Here is a 25,148-nt window from a genome sequence, read left to right on the forward strand (position 1 = left end):
GTACGCTTCTGTGTGAGTGCAAAACGTGCCTGAGTCTGAAACTGAAAGAGAGACGTGACTTTTAAGGGACTGTTTCATATGGATTAATTAATCATTCTTACTGTTCAATGAAGGCAAACTGTCATAGTTTATTAAAGACGAAAACCCCTCACTACACGACAGCTGCACCCTCAGCAAACCTCCTCATCCCTGCAGCACGAGGACTTTATGATTAATTATGAGCGTCAAAATTGGCTGATCTGTTTTGGGAAATATTTGACTACGCGTCACTGCAAATCAAACCACTAAAGCAATATAACTGAAGAAATCTCCACTATGCTGAGCAAAAACGCTTACTGAACAGTGCATCATCGACGACGTAAGTGTGCCCAGACCCGAATGTAATGTGAGTCCGGGCCGTCGGGAGAGACGGGAGGGGGGACAAACATGCTTTGGCCCGGTTCAAGGCAACTGTACATAGTGTGAGTATACCCTCAGTCTGTAACTTTCAGATGAGTACTAGTGTTGATATAGTACAAGCATACAATTATTTCTTGACATAAGTCCACAAGTTTTCGCTACTGACCTGTTTAAATGCGTAAATTGTAAAATGAATACACATTATATATTGTTTATGCACATCATATACTGTGTTGCACAATATGAGGGTTATAGTTTGGTTTATTTTATTATTATTTTTTTTAAATAAAATTTGTACTTTTATATATTTTTATTTTCTATTTGTACTGTCATTTTCTTTTACTTGTGTTTGTTAACTGTCACAAAAATCTGATAAATAAATAAATCTTTTTAAAAAAAAAGTAATTTTAAAGAATGTTTGAAACCTGTAACAAATGACTTCCATATTAAGAAAAACAAATACTGTTAAAGTCAATGGTTACATGTTTACAATAGTTTTTAAAATAACTTCTTAAAGAGTTTTGTGATAAGTAAAAGATGTGTAAATGATCATACAATTTTCAGTTTTTAGTGAACTTATTCATTCATTCATTTTTATTTTATTTTTACTTTTGATTTAGTCCCTTATTTATCAGGGATCGCCACAGCAGAATGAACCACCAACTATTTAGGTGGTGCACAGTGCATGACCTTCCAGATGCAACCCAGTACTGGAAAAACCCACACGCTCTCATATTCACACACACTTATACACTGCGGCCAATTTAGTTTTACCCAATTCACCTATATCGCATGTGTTTGGACTGTGGGGAAACCAGAGAATATTTAAGCTTTTGTTTAAGCTATTTAAAGCTTTAGTATGTTAACAAAAAAGTGTGTTATTTAGCCAAATGTTTAAGCTGCTCTTTTTGCAGACATGAATTTAGTGACAAATTTGCAGTGAATGAAAATGATTATTTATTATTTCTCTTCAAAGATATTTCATGAGACACATTGCATTATTTTATATTATTTTTTGCAGCTTTTTGACATGTCTGGAGGCTGACATCCCTTACTCCCTACCCACTTTTATTGAATTTGAAAGTATATTTGTATAGAAGCGTCCTTTAAGTTGTTGTACAGTAAGGAAAGATCATGACATTCCATCAAATTTATTTACATATAAAAACTGTTGCAGCAATGTCAACCAAAGTTTAATAAAGCAGATGTCATGTGCCATAATGCATTTGCACTCAATATCCCGGTAAAGCTAAGATGTTTTCTAAATCAAAGACTGCCATACCCTCCTGTAACCCCACACAAATCCCTCGAGGTGAGATGTTCTTTGAAACTTTATGTGCGGCACAGCTATATCTTTAAAACAGCAATCGCAGCTCCTCGAACCTTTTAAAAACGTTACCAGGGTGAATTTAATTGGCTAGTGTTTGAATGGAGGGCAGAGGCTGGCTGCAGAGAATGCGGCTAATTAGAAAGGATCAGATATTAAATAATAAATCATTTTCAGAAGCCGGCTGACGGAAGAGACTTCATTCCATTAAAATATTCTCTCACTTGATTACAGTAAATTATGGAGCCTCGGGTCGATACCGCAGGCGTCCCCAGTGCACATAGCGGTACAAGCACTGCCAGAGACTTTCATTACAGAGAACGAAGGCAGTGGGCTGCTGTGATCTCTAGCTTTAGTCCTCGTCAATGTGAATGAATCATTACAGGAGTAAACACATTCTCCTCTGGCATCGTGGGCCTACTTCTCAGAACAGATGTTTAGACCTTTTTGAAGGTACAACAATTCATTACAGCTGATGGTAGATGACTGTGGTGTTTATAATCAACGATTGAGTATTTGATTGATTTTTACTGAATATGTGTATTGCATTGTGTTAAAGATATTGTTAATGGAGCAATTGAGAAATGACATTTCTGACATTTCAGTCACTTCTGTCAAAAGCCCCTATTGTGCATTAAAAAAGGTCATAATTATGTTTTGGGGGTTCTGCAACAACAGGCTGATATTTACGTCAAAAAACAGTTTAATTGTCTTATAATATGCATTTATTTTTGCCTAATTATCCCAATGACTCCCATATGATTTATCCAGCCGTTCATTTGTTCACAAACCCCTCTTTAGTGTGAGGCTAATCTGCGCTGATTGGTACGATCAGGTACGACTTAGTCTGTTGCGATTGGTCAACTGCATTCAGCACGAGACAGAGAGAAATGCACATTATGGCTTATCAACATTGTTGAAGTAGCCAGAGTGCAGAGTATATGTGTTTGATCCCAATGTAGGAGTGCAATAAAGCAATGCAGTTTAACACCGGCATATTGCTCTATTCTTAGCCATAAGTAAAAACAACTACACACATTCAGTGTTAATCTATGCAGCGGCAAAAGCTATTTTAAAACTTGATCATCGCACGTGTACAAAAAGCTCATGGTGGCCATGGCAGTGACAAATGGAAAACGATTGCAAGCTTACAAAGTGAAGTTTATTTATGAACTGATTTCGAGAGGATCACATTATGAGAGCTTATGATTGCTTGCAACCGGTCCCGCATTATTCAATTTCATATTGGCCAATCAGATGATTCCTAAGCCACTATAAATACCCTAAGTTCAATATAACAGACATCTTCGTTTTGAAGAATCCCCCCCTTCCACCCCTACTCCTCCTCCTTTCCTAGATGGGTGGCACGGTGGCCCAGTGCTACACACCCAGTTGCCTCACAGCGAGAATGTCACTGGTTCTAGTCCTTGCCAAGCCAGCTGACTTTTCTGTGTGGAGTTTACATGTTCTTCCCGGGCTCACATGGGTTTCCCTGGATTCCCCGATTTCCTCCCACCGTCCAAAAAAAACATGCAACTTAAGTGAATTGACTAATCCAAATCGGCACCATAGACATACTCCTAGTAAGTAATTATCTCTTAGGAGCAATCACAATCTGTTCATCAGCCACTACAGCAGGGGAGTTCTCGAGATCTACCTGAGCTCAAAGTCCCCTCTAGCCTTGCAAACGGGAGGGAGCCCCAAGCTCGAGGATCTTATAAGCTCAGGGATCTCTCCCGGGACACCATGCCAAACATGCTTTATAATCAATCATCAGCTAAGTGTGAACTCTTAAATGCATTTAAATGCATAAAGAAAGTGGCACGCATCACATTTTCAACTTGGCTTTAGAAAATGAGCTTTTCTCAGCCAGCAGAGAGGTCAAATCACAGTAATGCAAACTCAGTCAGAGACATAGATTTTCACTTGCAACTTGCTTTAACATGTTTAACAGTGCATGAATTGTTGTCTAAAACAAAAAAGAATGATGCATTTTATGGCTGGAACTGTTTTTATCACTTTCTGAATTGGACGTTGAAAATGAGCTTTTCTCAGCCAGCAGAGAGGTCAAATCACAGTAATGCAAACTCAGTCAGAGACATAGATTTTCACTTGCAACTTGCTTTAACATGTTTAACAGTGCATGAATTGTTGTCTAAAACAAAAAAGAATGATGCATTTTATGGCTGGAACTGTTTTTATCACTTTCTGAATTGGACGTTGAAAATGAGCTTTTCTCAGCCAGCAGAGAGGTCAAATCACAGTAATGCAAACTCAGTCAGAGACATAGATTTTCATTTGCAACTTGCTTTAACATGTTTAACAGTGCATGAAACAGTGCATGAAATTTGTGAATATAAATAGTTAACCACATATAGTACAAGCTGCATGGAGCAATAACAAGTAATGAAACACAATTAAATACATATCTTCACCTTAGAATTATAAGGTTCTATTTGACATTTTTGTAAAAATTGAGTTATTGACAAATTCTTATTAAATGACAACTTATTTACATTATGGGATGTTTTTTATATGTTGTTTACATTTTCCGACTTTTTATTTAAAAACAAATGTTACACACATACTGTTTGCTATAGTATATGGAATGCAAAAACTTTGAAGCTCAATATCTAAAAATCATTCAGAACGCAGATACAACCTTATAATTTCAAGGTGACCTTATAATTTCAAGGTATATTTTGCAAGCTACCATTTTAATTGCACTTACTTACTCTTGTGAAATGGAGGAAGAAACTGATCCATGAACTGTGTACTAATAAAGTTCCTGTCAAGCTCTGACAAAGTCCCATTCAGCAATGTTTTTTTTTCTGATAATTTCTTTAACAAACAGCCAACGAATCCCCGTTTGCAGGGTAGATTATTGCATTAATCACCAGAACATTCACTCATCTCATGATCAGTTCCACACACACCTGCTATTGTGTGAAGGGGAAGGCGTTCACATTTTACCAGATCTGGCACATCGTATTTGGTATTGTTTCATGTTGACATCAATACAAACATGCAAAAGATCCAGACGAACGACAAATCATTTAAACTCTATTTCAGAATTTTAATTAAGAAATGTATATATTTTTAAACAAGATAGACTTTCAGATTTAAACCTCAGCTGGGTGTTTTTGTTCACTTAGAGCTTTGTTGCACCCCTCAGCTAATTTTCAAAGACCCGTTTGCTACAAAAGATGCTTTTCTTACTTAGATTTTTTTGTCTTGTTTTTAGTCTAAATATCTAAAAACTCTCAAATCAAGAAAAAAAATTATTGGCGAGCAAAACATATTGTCTTGTTTTCAGAAATATAAAGTGAGTTTTCCTTAACAAGACAGAAAATTTAAGTAAGATTTATTTTTTTTTGGCAAATAATATGGGCTCTAATATTTCCTTTACATGCATTTTTATTTCATTTTTTTGCTAATACTGATTTGCTAATGCATCTTTGCTGAAAATGACTCATGCTTGAAATATAATTAAAATGTACTGACCTCAAACTTTTAAATGGTGTATAAAATAACTATACTGTATAAATATATTTGATTAATTAAAAAGTCTTGAAAGACTACAGGGATTTGAAAGTATGACAGTCTATGTTTATATGATCAAAGGTATATCTGTAGCTTGAGTCATAAAGCGAGAAAAGTCTAGTTAGATTACAGATCAATCAGTCTTATGAAATATCTGTGGTGAATCAAAAAACATGGAGAGCAACAAGTGTAGTTTGATCACAAATGACTATTTTGAAACATTTTAGTTTAACCTGTGAAGTGCAACTCAAAACAGGCTTTTATGAAACCCTGTTTTTATTATAGAATCCAAAACTTTAGGCACAACCATATAGATTGATTCCTAAATATATTTAATTTAGTTATTTTTATGAATTAAAGCATATTTGACTCATTCTTTCCCAAGTTATTACAAATATCAGAATCATTTCATTTAGTAGGGAATTTCCAAGCAAATGGCTATGAATCAGAAACATGAACCCCTGAACAGAGACATGAAACCCCCTTGTTTCAGCAGGGTGTTTTCACACCTCTACATTGGAAAAAGTCAGAAAAGTGGGCGTGTCCAGCTCTGTTTAGGGGGGAGTGTCGGAGGTAGAAAAGTGGTATGGTCTATTTGGGCACGCGCAAGTTTCAGAGTCAAAACACACACACACACACACACACACACACACACACACACACACACACACACACACACACACACACACACACACACACACACACACACACACACACACAAACATGGGAGAAGGTGATGGTGTTTACATGGACATCTGTAGTCGAATTATTTGCCAAAATATTAAATGGTGTACTTTAACTGCAGTTTGGCTCTTTCAATTAGGGAATTAATTCATGCCCCTCGCGACAGACGAGATATTTGATTCGAGGAACTGCTCTAAGCGTGTATTTTTGTGTGATACCGCAAGGCGAATGAGAGAAAAAAAAACCTCAGCATTTCCCGGAAACTTAGATGCACACGGCAGGTAGTGTCAGAAAGCAGCGTATGTTATTCCGATCACAAAATGCAGTGAAAATCCTACACGAGGTTAAAGTTTGGTTGTGGTGCTAACATGTTTACATGTGCTATAATTAACTTAGTTCGATACGAACAAACTGAATAAACAAAGAGCACTGGTCGCTCACTTACTAAATCTGTAGAGACAGGACAATCACCAGCAACTAGAGCCGCGTCTTTATTTAGAGAAGACTACAAGCAAATCCGGATCTCAGCGTTTGCAGATGAGAACAGCTCTCAGGTAAACAATAATCCTCCTTAGACATGTAAGTTATTGTTGTCGAGCGTCGCGTACACTGTTAATCCACATGTGACTCCAGCTGCACTCTCACAGAGAGAAAATGAAAACAAAACTTAACTGCAGCAAACTATAAAAGCAACACTTCACGCTTGTTTTGCCAACACAACGTGGCGTCTCTGTTGTCTAAACACTGTGACAGTAATGAATATTAATGAAGTTGCACAATAGAGCGCGATGATTGGTTTGAACCAAGCCTTACTCATGCATTAATGCATCACACTGTAAGACGTAATAAGACTCACTCTGGCTCAGACATCCAGTCTGCACGCTGGAATACAACGCTATTATGTCATGGCCGTGATGCAGCTTCAAAAATTCGTTTCAAACCGGAAGTACGAATTTGCTTGAAATAACGCAAAAACAACCAATTTACACTTTTTAGTGAAATATAGGTGTCCTAACAGTGTTTTTAGCAGTGTGGGACACATATACGACTGTCAACAGCTCAAAAAATGTGTTTTGGTGTTTCGTGACCCTTTAAAAACATAAAACAAAAGCATTGCAGACTCTCAAACAGTGAGATTGGCTGAAAATGTTGTTGAGGGCCAATAGTTAAACATGACTTTTGCTTTAACTTGCACATAGTGACTACGTCATGTGTGCCACATGGTATTACCACATGGTTTCTTTATGTCGGAGTCACCCAGTCATGTCTTCATTGTTTGCAGCTTGTGCAAAATGCTGCTGCTCGCATGTTAACTAACAGTCAGAAAAGTGAACACATTACACTAATTCTCTACTCCCTCCACTGGCTTCCTGTTTGATGTTTGTTTTTAATACCATTAATGGCCTTGCTTCTTATTTATGCGAAATTTTGCACATTCACTAACTCAGTAGAGCTTAGCCATCTGCTGACCAACTTCTGCCTGAAGTGTCTCGGTCAGGATAAAAGCAGTGGGGTGACTGCTTTTTTGCAGTGGCAGGTCCTAAACTCTGGAATACCCTTCCAACTGAGCTTCGTACAATCACTGACCTGCCACTTTTGAAAGCCCAAGGTTAAGACTCGTTTAAATTGGCTTTTAATGCAAAGCACTGACACTTAATTATGTTTTAACGTCTGTTGGATTTTATAGAATTTTTTGTATTGTTTTGCATCGTCTCCTTTTCTGTTGTGTTGTGTAATATGCTTTTACTAGTGTAAAGCACTTTGGTCAACCTTGGTTGTAGTAAAGTGCTATATAGACCTTTTTTCTTAGAACGCAAAATTACCCATTATGCTTTGCGTGTATACGGAAAGGAATGCTTAGAACTTCCTGTCGGCAGCTGATGCGTATAAACAGTCACATTTGGACAGCTTTGAATTTATAGTTTAATCTGTTTTACATGCTTTTTACCTTTTTACTTTCATCTTTGAACTAATACTGTTGTCGATCAGCACCACCTCCTGGACTGATCATTTTAAAAATGCGATCCAATAGGATGAAAAACAGCTGCTGCGAGGCATTTTCCTCTCTTTGTCAGACGGCATCTTCTGCTGTTTAAAAGAAGCCTCGGCACCGATAAAGTCAATATTTTCTCTTTCAAACAAACAAATGACCAGCCCAAACAATTGTAATTCACCAAAATGTTTGGCACACACACGTAGCCTACTGTACTGTCCCACTAATACACTGATTTAATAAGTGTGACAAAGTGAAAATAAAGTGACATTTTGAAGACAGAAAAACACAAACCGTGGTAAATACAACACACTAAATGAAACATAAAAGGCTCGCATTTAGAACGAACAGCAAATCAGCCAGCAGAGTATCAGACTTTTATTGGTAATTTTTGTAAATTGCATGACACACCTGTTAAGTTTCATGCCAGTAATCTGGTTTGCTCTATGATGCAGTGAAGTATTTCGTGTGGCTTGTCGAGTTGCTTGCATGTGTGTGTGTGTGTGTTGAAGAGCCGCTGAGCTAATAGCTGACAGGCCGAGGAAACACACACACGCTGTATTTCGGACGACAGACAACGAACTAGGAGAATGTTTCTCTCTCGTGCTTGAACCACATCTGACAGATTAACAGATTTAAAACAAACCTTCCAAAGTTGTGTCACAAAAAATACTCTGTTATACACTCAAAACAGTGCGGAAAGTACCTATTGTAAACGCTGTAAACGGAAGTTCTAAACATTCTACATTCTAAAAAAGGTCTATAACTAAAAGTTGATTGATTAATTGTGCGCGCACACACACACACACACACACACACACACACAAACTACACAGCCTTTGCTTGCACTCTATTACACACACACACACACACACACACACACACACACACACATGCAGGTATTTACCACACGCAAGTTAATGCCGGATCCATTAAAATAAATAACGGAACGCAAAACATGAATATCCGACACTTACTTACAACTCCAGGACAGGATCCGGCAAGATCCGGCTTAAATTAAGCACTGAATTTTGACAGCTGTTTGAGTCGCTTCTCAATGAACTACACCTCTGTGTAGTAAATGTTGTACGTGGAATTACCACATGGTTTTATTCCAAACTCACCTCGTAACTCCAGTCAAAGGGTTGAAATACATATTTCTATGAGATGATTCCATAGTTGTGTGTTTATCAGTCCAGATGAATCAATAAAACCAATTAAATCTTCTGTTCATTCAGCGACTACTATTTCCCAAGGGGATTTCATGGGTTTATTCATCTGTATTTGGGGGGGTTTGTAGATTTCCATGGGAACACCTTCTTGTCTTTGGAGGAAGACTTAATACTGGTAACACTGTCTTGCACATCTTGACAAAAAAGCACAATCATAGTTCTTGCTCAGTTACGTTTGCAATTTCAATTCGATTAATTGCCCAGCCCTAAGTTCAAACCTTGGTATGTCATTCAAGGCATGAATCAGCAAATACAAAACCACATGAGCAGTGTATACAAATCTCCCTAATAGTCCTGTGACCCAGCATGGCTGGTTTCAACACCTGTTCTGTAAGGAAACGGCAGCTGCTCTGTATAATGACCATCGCCTTCCCTCTTCTGGAAATAAAACGCACTGTTTCTCTCTCATAAGCTCATCTTTGAACAGCAAGCCTCTCCTTAGCTGTCAGTCTTTAGACGGTGGAGGACGATGTCGAGGCTGCTGGGAAATGAGCTGGATGCTGGGAAGGGTTATTTTGACTGATTTCGGAGATGATAAAGCCTCATGTGGGACTCAACTCCTATTTCTTTTACACACAGGCACTCAGGCAGCATATTATAAAGCGTAACCCCCTCATTCTCACACTCTTTTTTTTTTTCCCCTGCTCCCTTTCCTTTTCCATGAAACTCCTACGCTTTGCATTGCTCTCCTTCTTTTCCTTACATTCATAAACATCCCCATCATCCCACTCTCACAGCATGGTTCCAGCTGAAGACATCCAAGGGGGGTTCAGTGTGCAGATGTACAGTACATTCAGATGAGACTGTCTGACAGTTTCGCATGTAGTAATGTGTTAGTGTAGAGTAAGCACTGGGAAGCAGCCATGGGATTGTTCAATGGTGTCCAACAGACATTTAGTGTTAGCTCCAGAATGATATAGGCTACAGTATATGGCATTTACTTGACATACAGTGTGGAAAACAAGCATGTATGAGAATTTCTAATCATATTTTTATTCTGTTGACTAAGACTAATTCATTTTTACGGATTCTTTCAGTGATTTTTTTGAATAGTTATTTTGCTAAATTATCTGGAAGGTTTTCTTAAAGGGTTTTTGATGAACCACCCCACTCTATTCTCAAACTTGATCTAAATCATGGCATCACTTGCTTGACAAAGTTAAGTAGACCAAAAGATCCTCAAAAGCTAGACATCATGCCTAAATATAAAGAAATTACAAAAAAGACAAGGAAAATAATTGAGATCTACCAGTCTGGAAAATTTTATGAAGCCATTTCTAAAGTTTTGAGACTGGAGTGAACCACTGTGAACCCATTAGCTAAATAATGGCAGAAACATGGAACAGTGGAGAATCTTCCCAGGAGTGTCCAGCCAACCAAAAATAGCCCAGGAGCACAGGGATAACTCATCCAAGTGGTCACAAAAGACCCCACAACAATATCCATAGAACATCAAGCCTCACAAGGGGGTGTTCATGACTCCACCATAGGAAAAAGTCTGGGCAAAATGGTTTGCATGGCAGAGTTCCCAGACAAAATCACAGCTGAGCAAAAAGAGCATATGCACTCTTCTCACCGCATTTCAGAAAAAAAGAACAACATACAAACAGTAAAATGTGGTGATGGTGGTGGTTGGGTGATGGTCTATGACTGTTTTTCTACTTTAATAACTGATAGACTTGCTGTGATAAATGGAATCATGAATTCAGTTGTGTACAAACAAAATCCTAAGGGAAATGTCTGGCCATCTGTTAGTTATGTCTAGCTGAAGCAAACTTGGGTTCTGCAGCAGGACAATAATCCAAAACAGACCAGCAAAACCACTTTTAAATTGCTAAAGAAAAACAAAATAAATACATTGGAGTGGCCTAGTCAAAGTCCTGAACTGAATCCAATTGAGATGCTGTAGCATGACCTTAAAAAGGCAGTTCATATTTAAAAACCCTAAAATGTGGCTGAATTACAACAATACTGAAAAGATGATTGGGCGATAATCCTTTCACAGTGCTGTACTGACTCTTTGCAAGTCATCAAAAAGGCCTGATTGCAGTTGTTTCTGACAAAGGTGGAGCAGCCCATTATTAGGTTTAAGGACAAACACTTTTTCTCACATGCCTACGTAGTTTTGTATTTTGTTTTCCCTTAATAATAACCATAAAAAAAAAAAAATAATAATAAAAACTTGTGCTAACCTGTGTTATCATTGGTATTGCTTTATTATACATATATATATATATATATATATATATATATATATATATATATATATATATATATATATATATATATATATATATATATATATATATATATATTTATAGAATATAATTTTACAATTATTTTCCAAACTGAATAATAGCACTTTTTATCTTCTGGTATCATCCCTGTCTACTATCCAACCCCTCCAAAAAATAATAATAATAAAAATTATAATAATACTTATACTACTACTACTACTACTACTACTACTACTAATAATAATAATAATAATAATAAAATATTAATTTTCTTTTCGGCTTAGTCCCTTTATTAATCTGGGGTCGCCACAGCGGAATAACCCACCAACTTTCCCAGCATATGTTTTACACAGCCGATGCCCTTCCAGCTGCAACCCATCCCTGGGAAACATCCACACACACTCATTCACACACACACACACACACACACACACACTACGAACAATTTAGCCAACCCAATTCACCTTTATCGCATATCTTTGGACTTGTGGGGGAAACTGGAGTACCCAGAGGAAATCCGGGCAAACGGGGAGAACATGCAAACTCCACACAGAAATGCAAACTGACCCAGCCGAGGCTCGAACCAGTGACCTTCTTGCTGTGAGGTTAACGTGCTACCCACTGCACCACTGTGAAGCCCAATAATAATAATAATAATAATAATAATAATAATAATAATAATAATAATAATAATAATAATAAGTAATATAGTTGTTATTTTTTGTTTTATTTAGAAATAATTTTGTTATTGGGTCTGTTTTAAGTATTGTTGGAGGGAGGGGGGTATTTTTCCACTCTTGGATTGATTGATGTAAATACAATTGCTGTCCATTATACATGCAAATACATTAGAGGAAGTAAAAAGTTCACTTGCATCTTACGTATGTATCTTATGTGTTAAAACTGCATCTGTGAAACCGCTAACTGACCTACGATCAGTGAAAGAACCACCGCACTTCCCACTTATTACATAGCACAACCCAAAATTATTCATATCTAAAACATATATTAACTGTGTGTACTTTGAGGCCTGTTTTATTTTGAGACCAAGAATAACACCGTCTTTAATCTGACCTATTTGCAGTGTTTTGTTTGGTTAACCTTTTCACCCTTACCATACTGTACATCCCTACTTGTTTCTAAAATCCCATATGGTGAAAATAAAACATTTTCTTGGTAAATATATATATTTATTTATATGTTAAATATATTTTGTAATACAAAATATATGATTTAAATCTATTTTAAATATAAAGTATTTCAGAGCTAAAGCTAATACATTTCAAACCTTACAAAAGGGATCCATTATCCATTATTTGAAGAAAATGTAAAAAAGCAATTTAAAAAGTTTCTTCCTTGCCTTTATATAGATATTACACATGATAGTAACATGTAGATGATATATGTTTGGTGTATTTTTAGTTTTTACATAATTTTGTTTTACTTTGTATTTGGAAACTAAAACATATCTACCATTTTTGCCATATGGGACATTTACAGACAATTGGCTCCTCATGGCCCTTGAGGTCTCTGCAATTTCAAGCTATTTACATCATGGTTATTCCACATTACTTCATTCTCAGCTTTTGGGTTTGTGGTCTTGTTTTCTTTTTCGAGGCTGCGAATGATTCTGCGGATACAGTCTGTTCTGCCAGGAGACTTTCTCATCCCACAGGAACGCGGCAGCAGTGCAACTTTAGCTCAGTCTAACAAGGCTACACATTGCCGTACCAGCCCACTCGAGGGCTTTCAGTTGCATTCATCTGTTCTCACTTTCATTTATTTTATTTTCAGATTCATTGTTTGAAACAGTCTAATGATTTGAACCCTGGTCAGGCCCCATCTGAGAGACAAACTCTTCTACATGAGCGGAAATGCGTAAATTGAACGTTTCCATTTATGCAGCCTGTTTCTAAATCATTATTTGTTTGGGCTGTGCTTCAGTGCACTCTGTTTACCACATTCCCCGCCACTCGAACAAGCCCTTTATTAAGTGAAATGCCTGGATAAATCAGGTCACTAATTCCACCTCTGGTGTAATTAAGCTAAACTGAGTTGGAGTAGTCATTATTGTAATATTTGTAATATGTGAAATGCTGACTTTGTCCTGTTTGTTAGATATTGTGGGCTGAGTGTTATTTTTGTCTCTCTCTTAAAACAATTAATGTGTGTCTTTGAGGTTTAACGGAGTAATTGATTTGAACAGCTCTCTGCCCACAGAATAAATTGCATATTTGTTTCAGAGTTTTTGGTTATTTGCAATCTTGCTGCTTCAAGTGCATGTTATAGGTCTGGTGTAGCAGTCACATAATCTTCGTTATACCCATACGCAGACCTTGATGCACACCTCGAAAAAAAAATGCAGTTACACATCGCAACTACACAGAGTGCAAGTGATTGGTCGGCTTGGTAGCAGTGACTGGTGTGGGTGGGGCAGAGAGCTGTGGGAGTGGAGGGAGCCTGGTGGTGCGAGTAGCTTAATAAGTCTCATGTCCTGCAAAGTAGCTCGGGATGGATACTTTTATTTTTATGATTAAAGGTAGAAACATGCAAACATATTTGTTTATCTGATCCATGTAACTGTGCCCACTGCCAGTTTACCCAATTAAATTTGGGTTGCCTTTGCTGAAAACACAATGCATTTCATTTCAGTCACAAAGGCTGCCCAATGTGGGCAAAAATGCAATCTCTGGAGGACAGTAGCAGCCTCCCAAGTGAGATGCAGGTTCAGAGATAAAAAAAATAATAATAGATTAATAAATATGTATAATATATATGTATAAGGTGGTTTTTAATTTGCAAAAAATACAAATATTACAACTATAAACATTAACTGAGCAGTTGGTGTTGTCAATCTGGCAACCTGAATGTGAGTCAAGTCACACTTGTTGACAAAACCCTGCATAATAAAATCAATGCTATATACTGCACTCTTAATGTTGCTGAATATTTGACAGTTCATGCCTCTTACTTCCTTGAATGAGTAGAAGTTTGCACAACTTTTACTATAGCAATGCAATCCAAAATTGTCAAATAAATTTCACACCAAGAAACTTAGACACTCCACTGACTTCTAGCATTTTGAAAGTGTTATTGCCAGAGCAGCACAAACAAAACAACCTCAGCTACATAAATGGTATGTGCCATGTGGTCACTCGACACAGTATAAAACAGGCTTTTGAATTCTAGTGCAAGTCTATTCTAAATGTACTATTCTCCCATTGTTTTTCTATGTGAACATGTACTTGACAGATGCGTCATTATTACGCTTACATCTTGTGTCGTTTGCAGTGCCTCTAACATGAGCACTTCATTTTTTAAACAGAGTGTCAAGTTAAAGGAAACGTTAACTGTCAAGTTAAAATAATTTCAATAATGCCACTTATCAATGACAGTTCCAAAGCAGTGGACTAGTTAGAAGAACTCTAAGGTGGGGCAAGTAATGCACGCTTTTGTTTACAAATTGGCATGACAACTCTGTCATTTGACGTTAACATGTTGGAGAATAAAAAAAAACATTGAAGACTGCAACTCAATTTTCTGTTGTTTGGACATACTTAATCATACTTGATCTAAAAGTATCTGGCTACATTTAAAATATAGGATTTCTAAATGTAAATTATGTCTGGCTTTTTAGGTCATGTAATAGTTTTGTGAGCAAATGAAGGAAGTTTCTATGTAGAATGTGTTGTGTTTTGCAAGAGAAGCTTTTTGATCAAATGTAAAAATATCACAATAAAAGGTCCTCAGTGTTACACAAATATTTAAAGCAGAATTTAAAAGTTTTGTGAGTAAATGTAAGTGGATAAAAGTGAGTTTATACGTGGAACTAATATTTTGGAGACCGTGTAAATGTTTTGGGGACAAATAAAATGTTTCTTGGTGGAACACATAATTTAAGGAAAATAGCAAACTTTTGCAAGAGAATGTGAACAAATTTCATGATTTTCAGTAAAAGGCAAAAGTTTTATAAGGGAAAGTTTTGTAAATGTACATTAATTTATGTGAGAACTGCAAAAGTTATCTAAGTGAATGCTAAAACCTATAATTTTCCCATTATTTTCTGTCTCTGTTGACTTTTATAGGTTTTTGGTTTATACAAAACAAGCACTTAATGACAAATTGATAAATAAATGTTGAGTATTCGAAATGATTTTAAGGTCAGTAATCATACATTGTGTTGGAGGAAAATGTATTTAAAAAGAAAACAAATTATATGCCAAGAAAGCATGTTCACTAGACTTTAAACAGTATCTGGATGCTCTTTGTTTCACTAAAATAGGTGTTCATATGAACATTTGCATCTCAGCATTAATAATATTGTAATACATTGTTGTAGAAATGGGATTTAGGAATTACTGTGGGCCTCCCAGTTTAAAGTAGAGGGATGTGCTACATTAGCATAGCCATTAGCATAGTAATGTTCAGCCCAGGATATTAAAACAGCTCTGCTCTGGCCTTAACCTTTCGATTATCAGTGAAATAATGTCCTTCCAAAAGATAACAATCAAATTAAAACCCTGCAGACCATTTTTGTCACTATTTATCAGGGAAATTTTTTTACCATTATTGGCATGACGTGGAGCATACATTCATTATTCATTTAATTTATTTCTCTATCAGTTTGCTCAAAATTAAATAATTGATCTGGTACGTGTGGCCTAGGAATAAACCCTACTCCCTGGCTAGTTTTAATGTGCTATCCAGATTTGTAATATTGATAAAAATAACATTAGACTTTCATTTATTTATAGATTATGTTTATTTTTTATAGAAAATATATAGAATTGTACGTTATTTTGTTTAATTGTGTGGTATTGCATGATGCCATACACATAATCTTTTAAAAAGGGTTTAATTAAATTTAAATAAATTTAATTTAATTTAATTTAATTTTATTTTATTTTTTAATTAAAGGTTGATTGAGATGGATAGTGTTGTCCTATAAACAAACAAATAAATAAATAAGACTCATTCACCCATTTATACTTATTGCACAAATTAAGTTATAATATATATATATTCAAAATGTTGAATGAACAAAACGTAGGGGTGGAAATCTATATCTATATCTATATATATATATATATATATATATATATATATATATATATATATATATATATATATATATATATATATATATATATATATATATATAGATAGATATAGATATAGATATAGATTTCCACCCCTACGTTTTGTTCATTCAACATTTTGAATGTTCAAAACATTCACAATCTGATTTTGTATATACACACACACACACACACACACACACACACACACACACACACACACACACACACACACACACACAAAATCAGATTGTGAATGTTTTGAACATTCAAAATATATATATGCTCATTTTTATATATGCTCATTTTTATATGATAAACAGGTTTAATGTTTGAAAATTTGTTGAGTGTCGAGCTATAATGAATAACATTTTGTGACCAAATTTATATATTTAAACATTTTTGTTGATCGTGTTTGTGTGAAATTAAAGCTTAAATTGAATCAATTTCCTCATATAAAATGTCTGTGTCTTTTCAGAAGACTCTTATTAAACTGTTTGATTAATCTGAATTTTATTGCAATTGTTTGTTTACAAATGTTAGTATGAATTTTAAGTTTTTCAGACTTTCAGTGGAGGGACATAAATCTCTCCAATTTGATTAAAGTATCTTTGTTCCAAAGGACAAACACATTTCTAATTGGTTTGGAACGATATGAGAGTGGAACAATGATTGCAGAATTTTAATTTTGTTGTGAGCAAACATGCCAATGTAAAGTAGTGTGCATAACACAAGTGGAGTCCTTCTAATTCATGCAATTTTGATGATTTTATGTGCCTTTTTTAATTTTGGTATTACTTCTCATCCAATATTTTGTGTAATCACTTTTACTTTAGTATCTGAAGCATCCTGACCTCTACAAGATAAGGCTAAAATGGTCATATTTTCAAATGTAATGTTCATATTGGGGGTTTACTTTAAAGCCCACTTATTATTAGTCATGACAATGTGAGAAGGATTGCCAGCAATTGAGCTTAAACATAATGTCTATGCCACAGCAAAAACTGAGAAAAAATGTCTTGTCCTCAGTCATTGTATGTAGGATACTCACCATTAAGTTTATTACAGTCAATTACAATTTTCTATATGTCACTGTATAGTAGATCGATGATATATACAGTGTTCTTATGCTTTCCAATCAAATGAATAAAAGCTGATTTCTTGTTGATGTCGCACAAACTTCTGCAGCACACAAAGAAATGAGCGGCTGAGGTTCAGAAACACAATAACACAGAGCAGATCATACACTGCTGCAAAAATGCTGTGTTCCACACAATCGATTTCGGTTGGGGCAATATAAAGTGTTTAAGTTAACTTTTACTTTTTTACAAATTTAAGTGGATTCAACATAAAACACATTGTCCCCAAAAGCTCAAGCATTGTGTTGTTTCAGCTCATTTTAAAGTAGTAGTTTAAACAAACAGCAAACATCTTTTTTTTTTTTTTTTTTTGAGTATGTACATTACAAGTATTTGAATTTTACAGTGATTGCTGTATTTTAAAACTGGTAAATAGACTCAGCATTTCACTTTAAAAAGAGGTTAGTTGAATTTACTTAAAAAAAAATCAGTTCATAGTTTTGAGAAAAAAAAGATCGGTTTATAGTTTTAAAAACTCGCTGACACTAGTATCGATGTTGAAACAACCCTACTGAAAACTATATTGATAAAAGTTTCTTCTCTTTCTCTCTGTGTGCAGCTTGAAAATGGAGACAAAGGGAAAGGGCCTAAAACAGCAGCAACAGAATCACAAGAAACTTCTGGCAGCCATGTTGTCTCAGGACTCATTTGACTCCATGCCTGATTCGGCTCCATCGGTCACTGAAGATGAGATGGAGGATGAGGACGATGCCATGGAGCTGCTGGGTAATACAAAATATACACACACTCACTTGTACAGCTACCTTTATCGGGACTTCCCATTAATGTAATGATTTTTTATATTGTACAGATAAATTTTATATCCCTCAGCTCTAACTCTAAACCTAAAATTCACTGTAAATAATCTGGATTTGTACATTTTTAAAAATACATAATTATGTGATTTTATTTGGCGTTTTCCACATGGAGACCAGAAAATAGCAAAAATGTTCCCACAGGTATTGCAATACCAGTGTATGTTAAGCTTGTGGGCACGTTTGGAATGCAAACACACACACACACACACACACACACACACACACACACACACACACACACACACACACACAGTACATGACCAACAGCAGTCAAAATCTCATACATACTGAAACACAGTTACATGTTTGTGGCTTGAATCATCACTGATTTTGAAAAAAACATTTGCAGTTAAAATTTTGTCCTAAATGCTTTTTGATATCTGAAGCACATTCAGCCTCATTTAAGTGTTTAAATGTATTAGTTGATGCTCAGTTTGTTTTTGAGTGACTTTTGTAAGGGTATACAGTGTTAATCGATTAGTATTATGACAAAGGGCTCTATTTTAACGATCTAGGTGAAAATTATAAAATGCATGGTGCAAAAGAGGGTGTCCAAATCCACTTTTGCTATTTTAAGTATGGAAAAATACTCTGCGCCCTAGCGCATGGCCTAACAAGGTTTTTATGGGTGTTTTAGCGTAACGTAACGTAACATAATGTGCATTAAACCAGTCAGAGTCTCATTTCCCGTTACCTTTAAGAGAAAGTTGCATTGCACCATGGCACATTTGCTATTTACATGTCGAACTTTGTAAGTAGAAAAACTGAACACTTGTGAGAAAACAGTTAAACAGACCATCTGCAGCATGAGGATAAAGAGTGAGCCTCCTCCATTCGGCCTCTATACTTTCTCTTTCTCTTTACTTATACTTTTTCATGCATCAGAAAACAGTGTTGTATGCACTTCACTGAAGACATCTCCACTGTGGACAAATCTAAACTAGTTTTTATTAAAGTGAATATAAATATGCATATAATGAATAATACTGCTAATAATAATAACATTATAAAATAAAATGATCATGAATGAACTGAAAAAAGGCATAAAGAAGGCATGGAGGCAGTGTTTTTTTATTAATGTAGGAAATATACATTTTTGTAACATATTTGTGGAGAAATTTGTGTATTGCTGTACATATTGTAAGTATCAAGCAATGTGTAAGTAAACCCACATAGGTGCAATCAACGTGCTCTGCTATGGACTTTAAACCTGCTTTTAGATGGTCAATGGGACAGATCTTCAAAATAGCAACGCGCCAACAATGCGCCTTAAACCACTTCTATATTTGACCGGCACACCCATGAGTCCATAAAGTGGTGCAAATGGATTTGCTATTTAAACAACGTGGTGCAAAACGTGCAAATTAGGGTTGTGCTGGTCTGAGAATAGCAACAAATCACACCTAACACATCTTGCACCTTGTTGCGCCGGGTGAAAGGGCTCAAGGTTTCATTCAGAAATTTTCGGCATAAGTAACAACACGCATCAATAAAAAACTAAATAAAAAGAGTAAATGTAAAAACAAAAGCTAATTCAAATTAAAATCAATTTCGATATTAAACAAATAATGCATTGCTTATTTTCTTTATTTTAGGTCAAATAACTAAATTGCTGCATTTGAAAAAAGCTCTTCAGAATCATTAGGCAAGCGCAGAAGCTCCATTGACTATACTGGGGTAAAATAAATGCTCATATTATAAAGACATGGCGGGGGAAAATGTAATTTAATGCAGTGCTTCTTGTACAATCTGAGACTTTAAACTGGATAACCACTTTAAATTGGATATCACTCAGCTAGTGGTGATCGCTGATTTTTTAAAGAAAGCAGACCTTAAATGTTACAGTTTTTGCATTGGCATACAATTCACCAGAAGCGTTTAACCTAGGTTACTGGCAAATTAAAAGTCCTATTAGCATGCTTCGGCATATACCCCGTTCTATTCTATTCTATTCTATTCTATTCTATTCTATTCTATTCTATTCTATGAAATTAAATGAAATAAAATGAAATCAGGTGACGCAGTGTCGCAGTAGGTAGTGCTGTCGCCTCACAGCAAGAAGGTCGCTGGTTCGAGCCTTGGCTGGGTCAGTTGGCGTTTCTGTGTAAGAATTTGCATGGTCTCCCTGCGTTCGCGTGGGTTTCCTCCGGGTGCGCCGGTTTACCCCATGGTTCAAAGACATACAGTACAGGTTAATTGGGTAAGCTAAATTGTTCGTAGTGTATGAGTGTAAATGAGTGTGTGTGTGTGGATGTTTCCCAGAGATGGGTTGTGGCTGGAAGGGCATCCACTGCGTAAAAAGTGCTGGATAAGTTGGTGGTTCATTCCGCTGTGGCAACCCTGGATTAATAAAGGGACTAAGCCGAAATGAAAATAAATAAAATAAAATAAATGTAATAATTTTATTTTTTATTTAGTTTTATTTTTCCCTAATGGTCAAGATGATTTTCAGTACCCGAATAAGTGTTATTATCAAGTATTCCAGAGAGCTTATCATTGTATACATATAGAAACAGATAGCAGCACTTTTAGGTAATCATGTTATGGACTAACGAGTTTGGTTTGTATTACACTGTTCTCAACAGATTGTCACATTTGAATCCCTGTGAATCACTATGATTCAGTGATTACAAGAGCGTGGCATGCTAAGTCCCTGTTCCTGTGCTGTTGCCAGATCACCCCTCAGGTACCCGAGCGATGTGGCACTTTAGCTCTGTGGCATTAGCAGGTTGGTCCCTGCATGGGTGTAAGACGTAACCCTGCGCCTCCCACACAAAACACAGCCGGTGCTTGGGGCAAATCTGTCCTTTTCAAACTTCAATAGAATTAAAAGCTTGAGCATGTAAAATGCTTCTATATTTTATAAAGCAGAAAATACATGCTTTTTCTATCAGATTCTACCAAAGGGTAATTGTGTCTTTAAAAGAAGTGCATATTTACCATGTTCTTGTTGCAGTGTATTTTACATTTATTATAAAGATAAAACTGGAGACACATAATTACTTTGACATTTCTGTATGTAATGAATCACATTTAATCCCTGATTCATACAGACCACATTCCACAATTTAGAAAGCATGTGATCTGATAACAAAAAATAAATAAATAAAAATCATCTGCACTGTTGCAAGAGATTTTAAATGTAAAATGTATTCAGTACTTTAAACAAAGCACACATTCAGAGATAATAATAATAATAATAATATTAATAATAATAATAATAATAAATAATAATTACTTACATTTATATAGCGCTTTTCAAGACACTGCAGCATCCACCTGGATGACGCAATGGCAGCCATATTGCGGCAGACCACACACCCACACACTAGCTGACAGGTGGAGAGGACACAATTATGATATACTGTATGGGGATGGTTGGGAGGCCATGATAGAAAAGAGGCCAGTGGGCAAATTTGGCCAGGATGCTGGGGTTAAACCCCTATTGTTTTTCGAAGGACATCCTGGGATTTTTAACAACCACAGAGAGTCGGGACCTCAGTTTTACATCTCATACAAAAGACTTTGCTCACTGAGCAGTATAGAGTCCCCATCAATATACTGGGGTGTTAAGTCTGATTTATACTTCTGGTCGAGTGATTGCCGTGACCCACGTTGCACGTTGTCTTGTTTTTATACTTCAGTGCGCTGTTTGTGTTGCTCTGCCATAACACTTCCAAAACACTAGGTGGCAGTAGGTTTTATGTTCCACTGTGTCACATTTCTTCACTGGTGTTTTGTTTTTTCTGAACGCTACCTTAATGTAGAAGTGGCTCAAACTTGCTCAATTTGAGGTGGGAACCAGGGGTAGTGTAAGATCTTTAGTCATAAGGTAAATGCAAAACAGAACTTTCCATCTGGAGCTGCTTCACGAGACTCAACATTTGTAAACATTCACTCCAACGGGTTTGCTCTGCTCTCTGTCCCACCCACACTCGTCAGCACTACCAAGCCGACCAATCACTGTGCTTGCGCTAGGCGTCGTTGCAATGTGTAGTTAAATTATTTGATAGGTGCGCGTCTGCGATGGCTTGCTTCCATGCACGGCTGAATCGGACAGTGTTGCCAACTTAGCGATTTTGTCGCTATATTTAGCGACTTTTCAGACCCTCCAGCGACAAATTTTCAAAAAAGCTACTAGCGACAAATCTTTTTTTATAGACTGTAAATTGTCCATACCGTACCGTCCCTACTCTTCTCAACAGGCTGTGGGTGATGCCGTCGACCCATCCATTGCCTCAGAGCACTGACAGGCTGCCCAGTCAGTCCTCATACAGCAGTCTCTCTCACCTGCAGCCTTAGAGCAGATCACTCCACTGCGTACTGACGGCAAATGATTTAGCACTGGCAGTGTGAGGTATATCCATTGTACAGTCAAACCGATATGCTTCTCCTTTTTTTAAACAATTTAATTTGAATGTTTATTCTTCTCTTCTTCACAATCACAGATTTTTTTAGTGACAGTTTTGGAATTTGTCTGTTTATTATGTCTGAGAGATTACTGCAAATTCATTACACATCTATACTGATATACTGTATTCAAACAGCAATAATTGTAGTTAAGTTGACATGCTTACATAAAGCTTAGTGGTAATATAAACATCCCTTTATTAACCATAGGCTGTTAAACAAAACAGAAAAAGTTGATCGTGATGACATTAGTAATATGCAAATTGATGTATAATGTAATCCGGCAACATTTAGCGACTTTTCGGGCAGAGCTTAGCACCTTTTCATTTAAAACAGTTGGCAACAATGGCGCCGAAGCATATGAATGCACTTGACAAAGAAGTATATAAATCAGCCTTTAGGATTCATACACATCACCAGTTATTTGCCCCTCTGCTGGCCTCACTAACTCCAGCAGCAACCATGCTTTCCCATGTGGTCTCACATCCAGGTAGTGACCGGGCGCAGCCCTGCTTGGCTTCAGTGGGTGATCATGTTAGAGCTGCAGAGAGCTTGCTGCCAAATTGCATAATTTGTGTTCTCTTTCACAGTTTTGGAGCTTCATTAATTAAGTATAAACAGTGACAGAGAAAAAAATTGATGTGTATAAATAAACTGAATCTGTGTGTTTGCCCTTAAAAATAAATAGCCATACATTTTATCATTTACATTTCACACATTTGTGATAATAAACTTCAAATGTAAAGTTTCAATAAAAAAAATGAAGTGATTAACAGTAGCAGTAATAGTGCAGTAATAGCTCTATACTTTAATTATATTTCAGATACAAGTAATTCTTAAATAATTTGTTTAATTTAACATGCAATAATATGTATAAATGTTTAATATAACAATGCCATTCTAAGCATATTATCTCTGTCATTATTTGCCTTGATTACTTTCATTAGTTTTAAAGTCTGTGTGACTTTATTTTATGTGGAACACAAAAATAAATATTTGGTAAAATGTTTATGCTGTTTTTTCATAGAACAAATATAAATAGTGATAAGAAGAAACAATTTACATTCATTCATTAGTTCATTTTTTTCGGTTTAGTCCCTTTATTAATCCACAGTCACCACATTTACTGCCAATTTATTAAGCACATGTGTTTATGCAGCGGATGCCTTTCCAGCTACAACCCATCAATGGTAAATATCCATACACTCTCATTCACACACATACACTACGGGCATTTTAGCTTACCCAATTCACCTATACTGCATGTCTTTGGACTTGTGGTGGGGGAAACCGGAGCACCCAGAGGAAACCCACAAGAATATGGAGAGAACATGCAAACTCCACACTGAAATGCCAACTGACCCAGCCGAGGCTTGAACCAGTGACCTTCTTACTGTGAGGTGATCGTGCTACCCACTGTGCCACCGTGAACCCCCCAATTTACACGAACCACACTATGATGGTTGGAACTTTTATTCCTATTTTTGCACATTACTGGTGCACTTTCTATATGTGTTATACATGCTATCTAACATTTACTTTTGTTTTACACAGAAGAATTCATGCATGTTTGAAATGGTGACAAAATGTTTAATTCTGAGTGAACTCTCTCTCTTTCTTAAAATAAACTTTTTAAGCACCACCCTTTATTTCCAAAGTACTACAGTAGAGCTTTTCATCAAAATCACATGCACCGAATGTGAGGGTAAAGAGTTTGCCTTCTGACACGGCACATAGAGACCAGTCTGAGAAGATTTCGTTTTGTTCTTTTTGTGGGACATGCTGTGCCCTTGGTTGCGTGTGTGTCTGTTAGCAGCGACCCGGTGAGCTGAACTGCTGCACTGAAGCTTTCTCCTGCAGAGGATGCTGGGAGATAATGAGATTTTCTTTGCTCTGAGGCAACAGCAGAAAGTGCATGCAGAGCTTGGGATGTTGGGATGGGAATACCTCACTGTTATGACAACAACCTTTTTGTGTTCTCTATCGTTCCATAAGACTTCGACTAGTAGTAATTCCTCATTACAACCCCTTACTAATTAATAGTATCATCTGCAAATTCAAATTAGAGCTCTCTGAAACTTTGTTTGCATGTCAGCTTAGTAGTTTCTAATCCAGACCACAGATTGTGATCTTTGCAAATAAATACAAATCAGAATAAGACCCAATACCAAGCCCAGAGGTTCACCTTCTGTAGTTTGTAATCTGCTGTGCCCTTTATTGTTAGTGCATTGCTATTTCGAGGAACTGAAAAAGACCAACTCATGACCAACTAAAAGCGGGTCTAAAGT

At 36.3% G+C, this 25,148-nt stretch overlaps 2 protein-coding genes across 4 annotated transcripts in view; both read left to right on the forward strand.

Moving 5' to 3' along the window:
• zgc:162928 overlaps positions 1-25,148 on the forward strand; it is a 194,759-nt gene that overhangs the window by 48,500 nt on the left and 121,111 nt on the right. For all 3 annotated transcript variants that reach the window (NM_001430954.1, XM_087308715.1, XM_087308716.1), the window contains 1 exon segment: positions 18,192-18,358. In NM_001430954.1, the coding sequence (NP_001417883.1) occupies positions 18,192-18,358 (167 nt within the window).
• The window catches only part of LOC147838022 (uncharacterized), a 168,167-nt gene continuing 153,943 nt past the window's right edge, over positions 10,925-25,148 (forward strand). The window contains exon 1 of the mRNA XM_087309466.1: positions 10,925-10,958. The gene's annotated coding sequence lies outside the window, so the exon portion shown is untranslated. The remainder of the gene's footprint in view (positions 10,959-25,148) is intronic.

Source organism: Danio rerio, chromosome 24 (genome assembly GCF_052040795.2).
Source record: "Danio rerio strain M-AB ecotype USA chromosome 24, GRCz13ab, whole genome shotgun sequence".
Taxonomy (NCBI): Eukaryota; Metazoa; Chordata; class Actinopteri; order Cypriniformes; family Danionidae; genus Danio; species Danio rerio.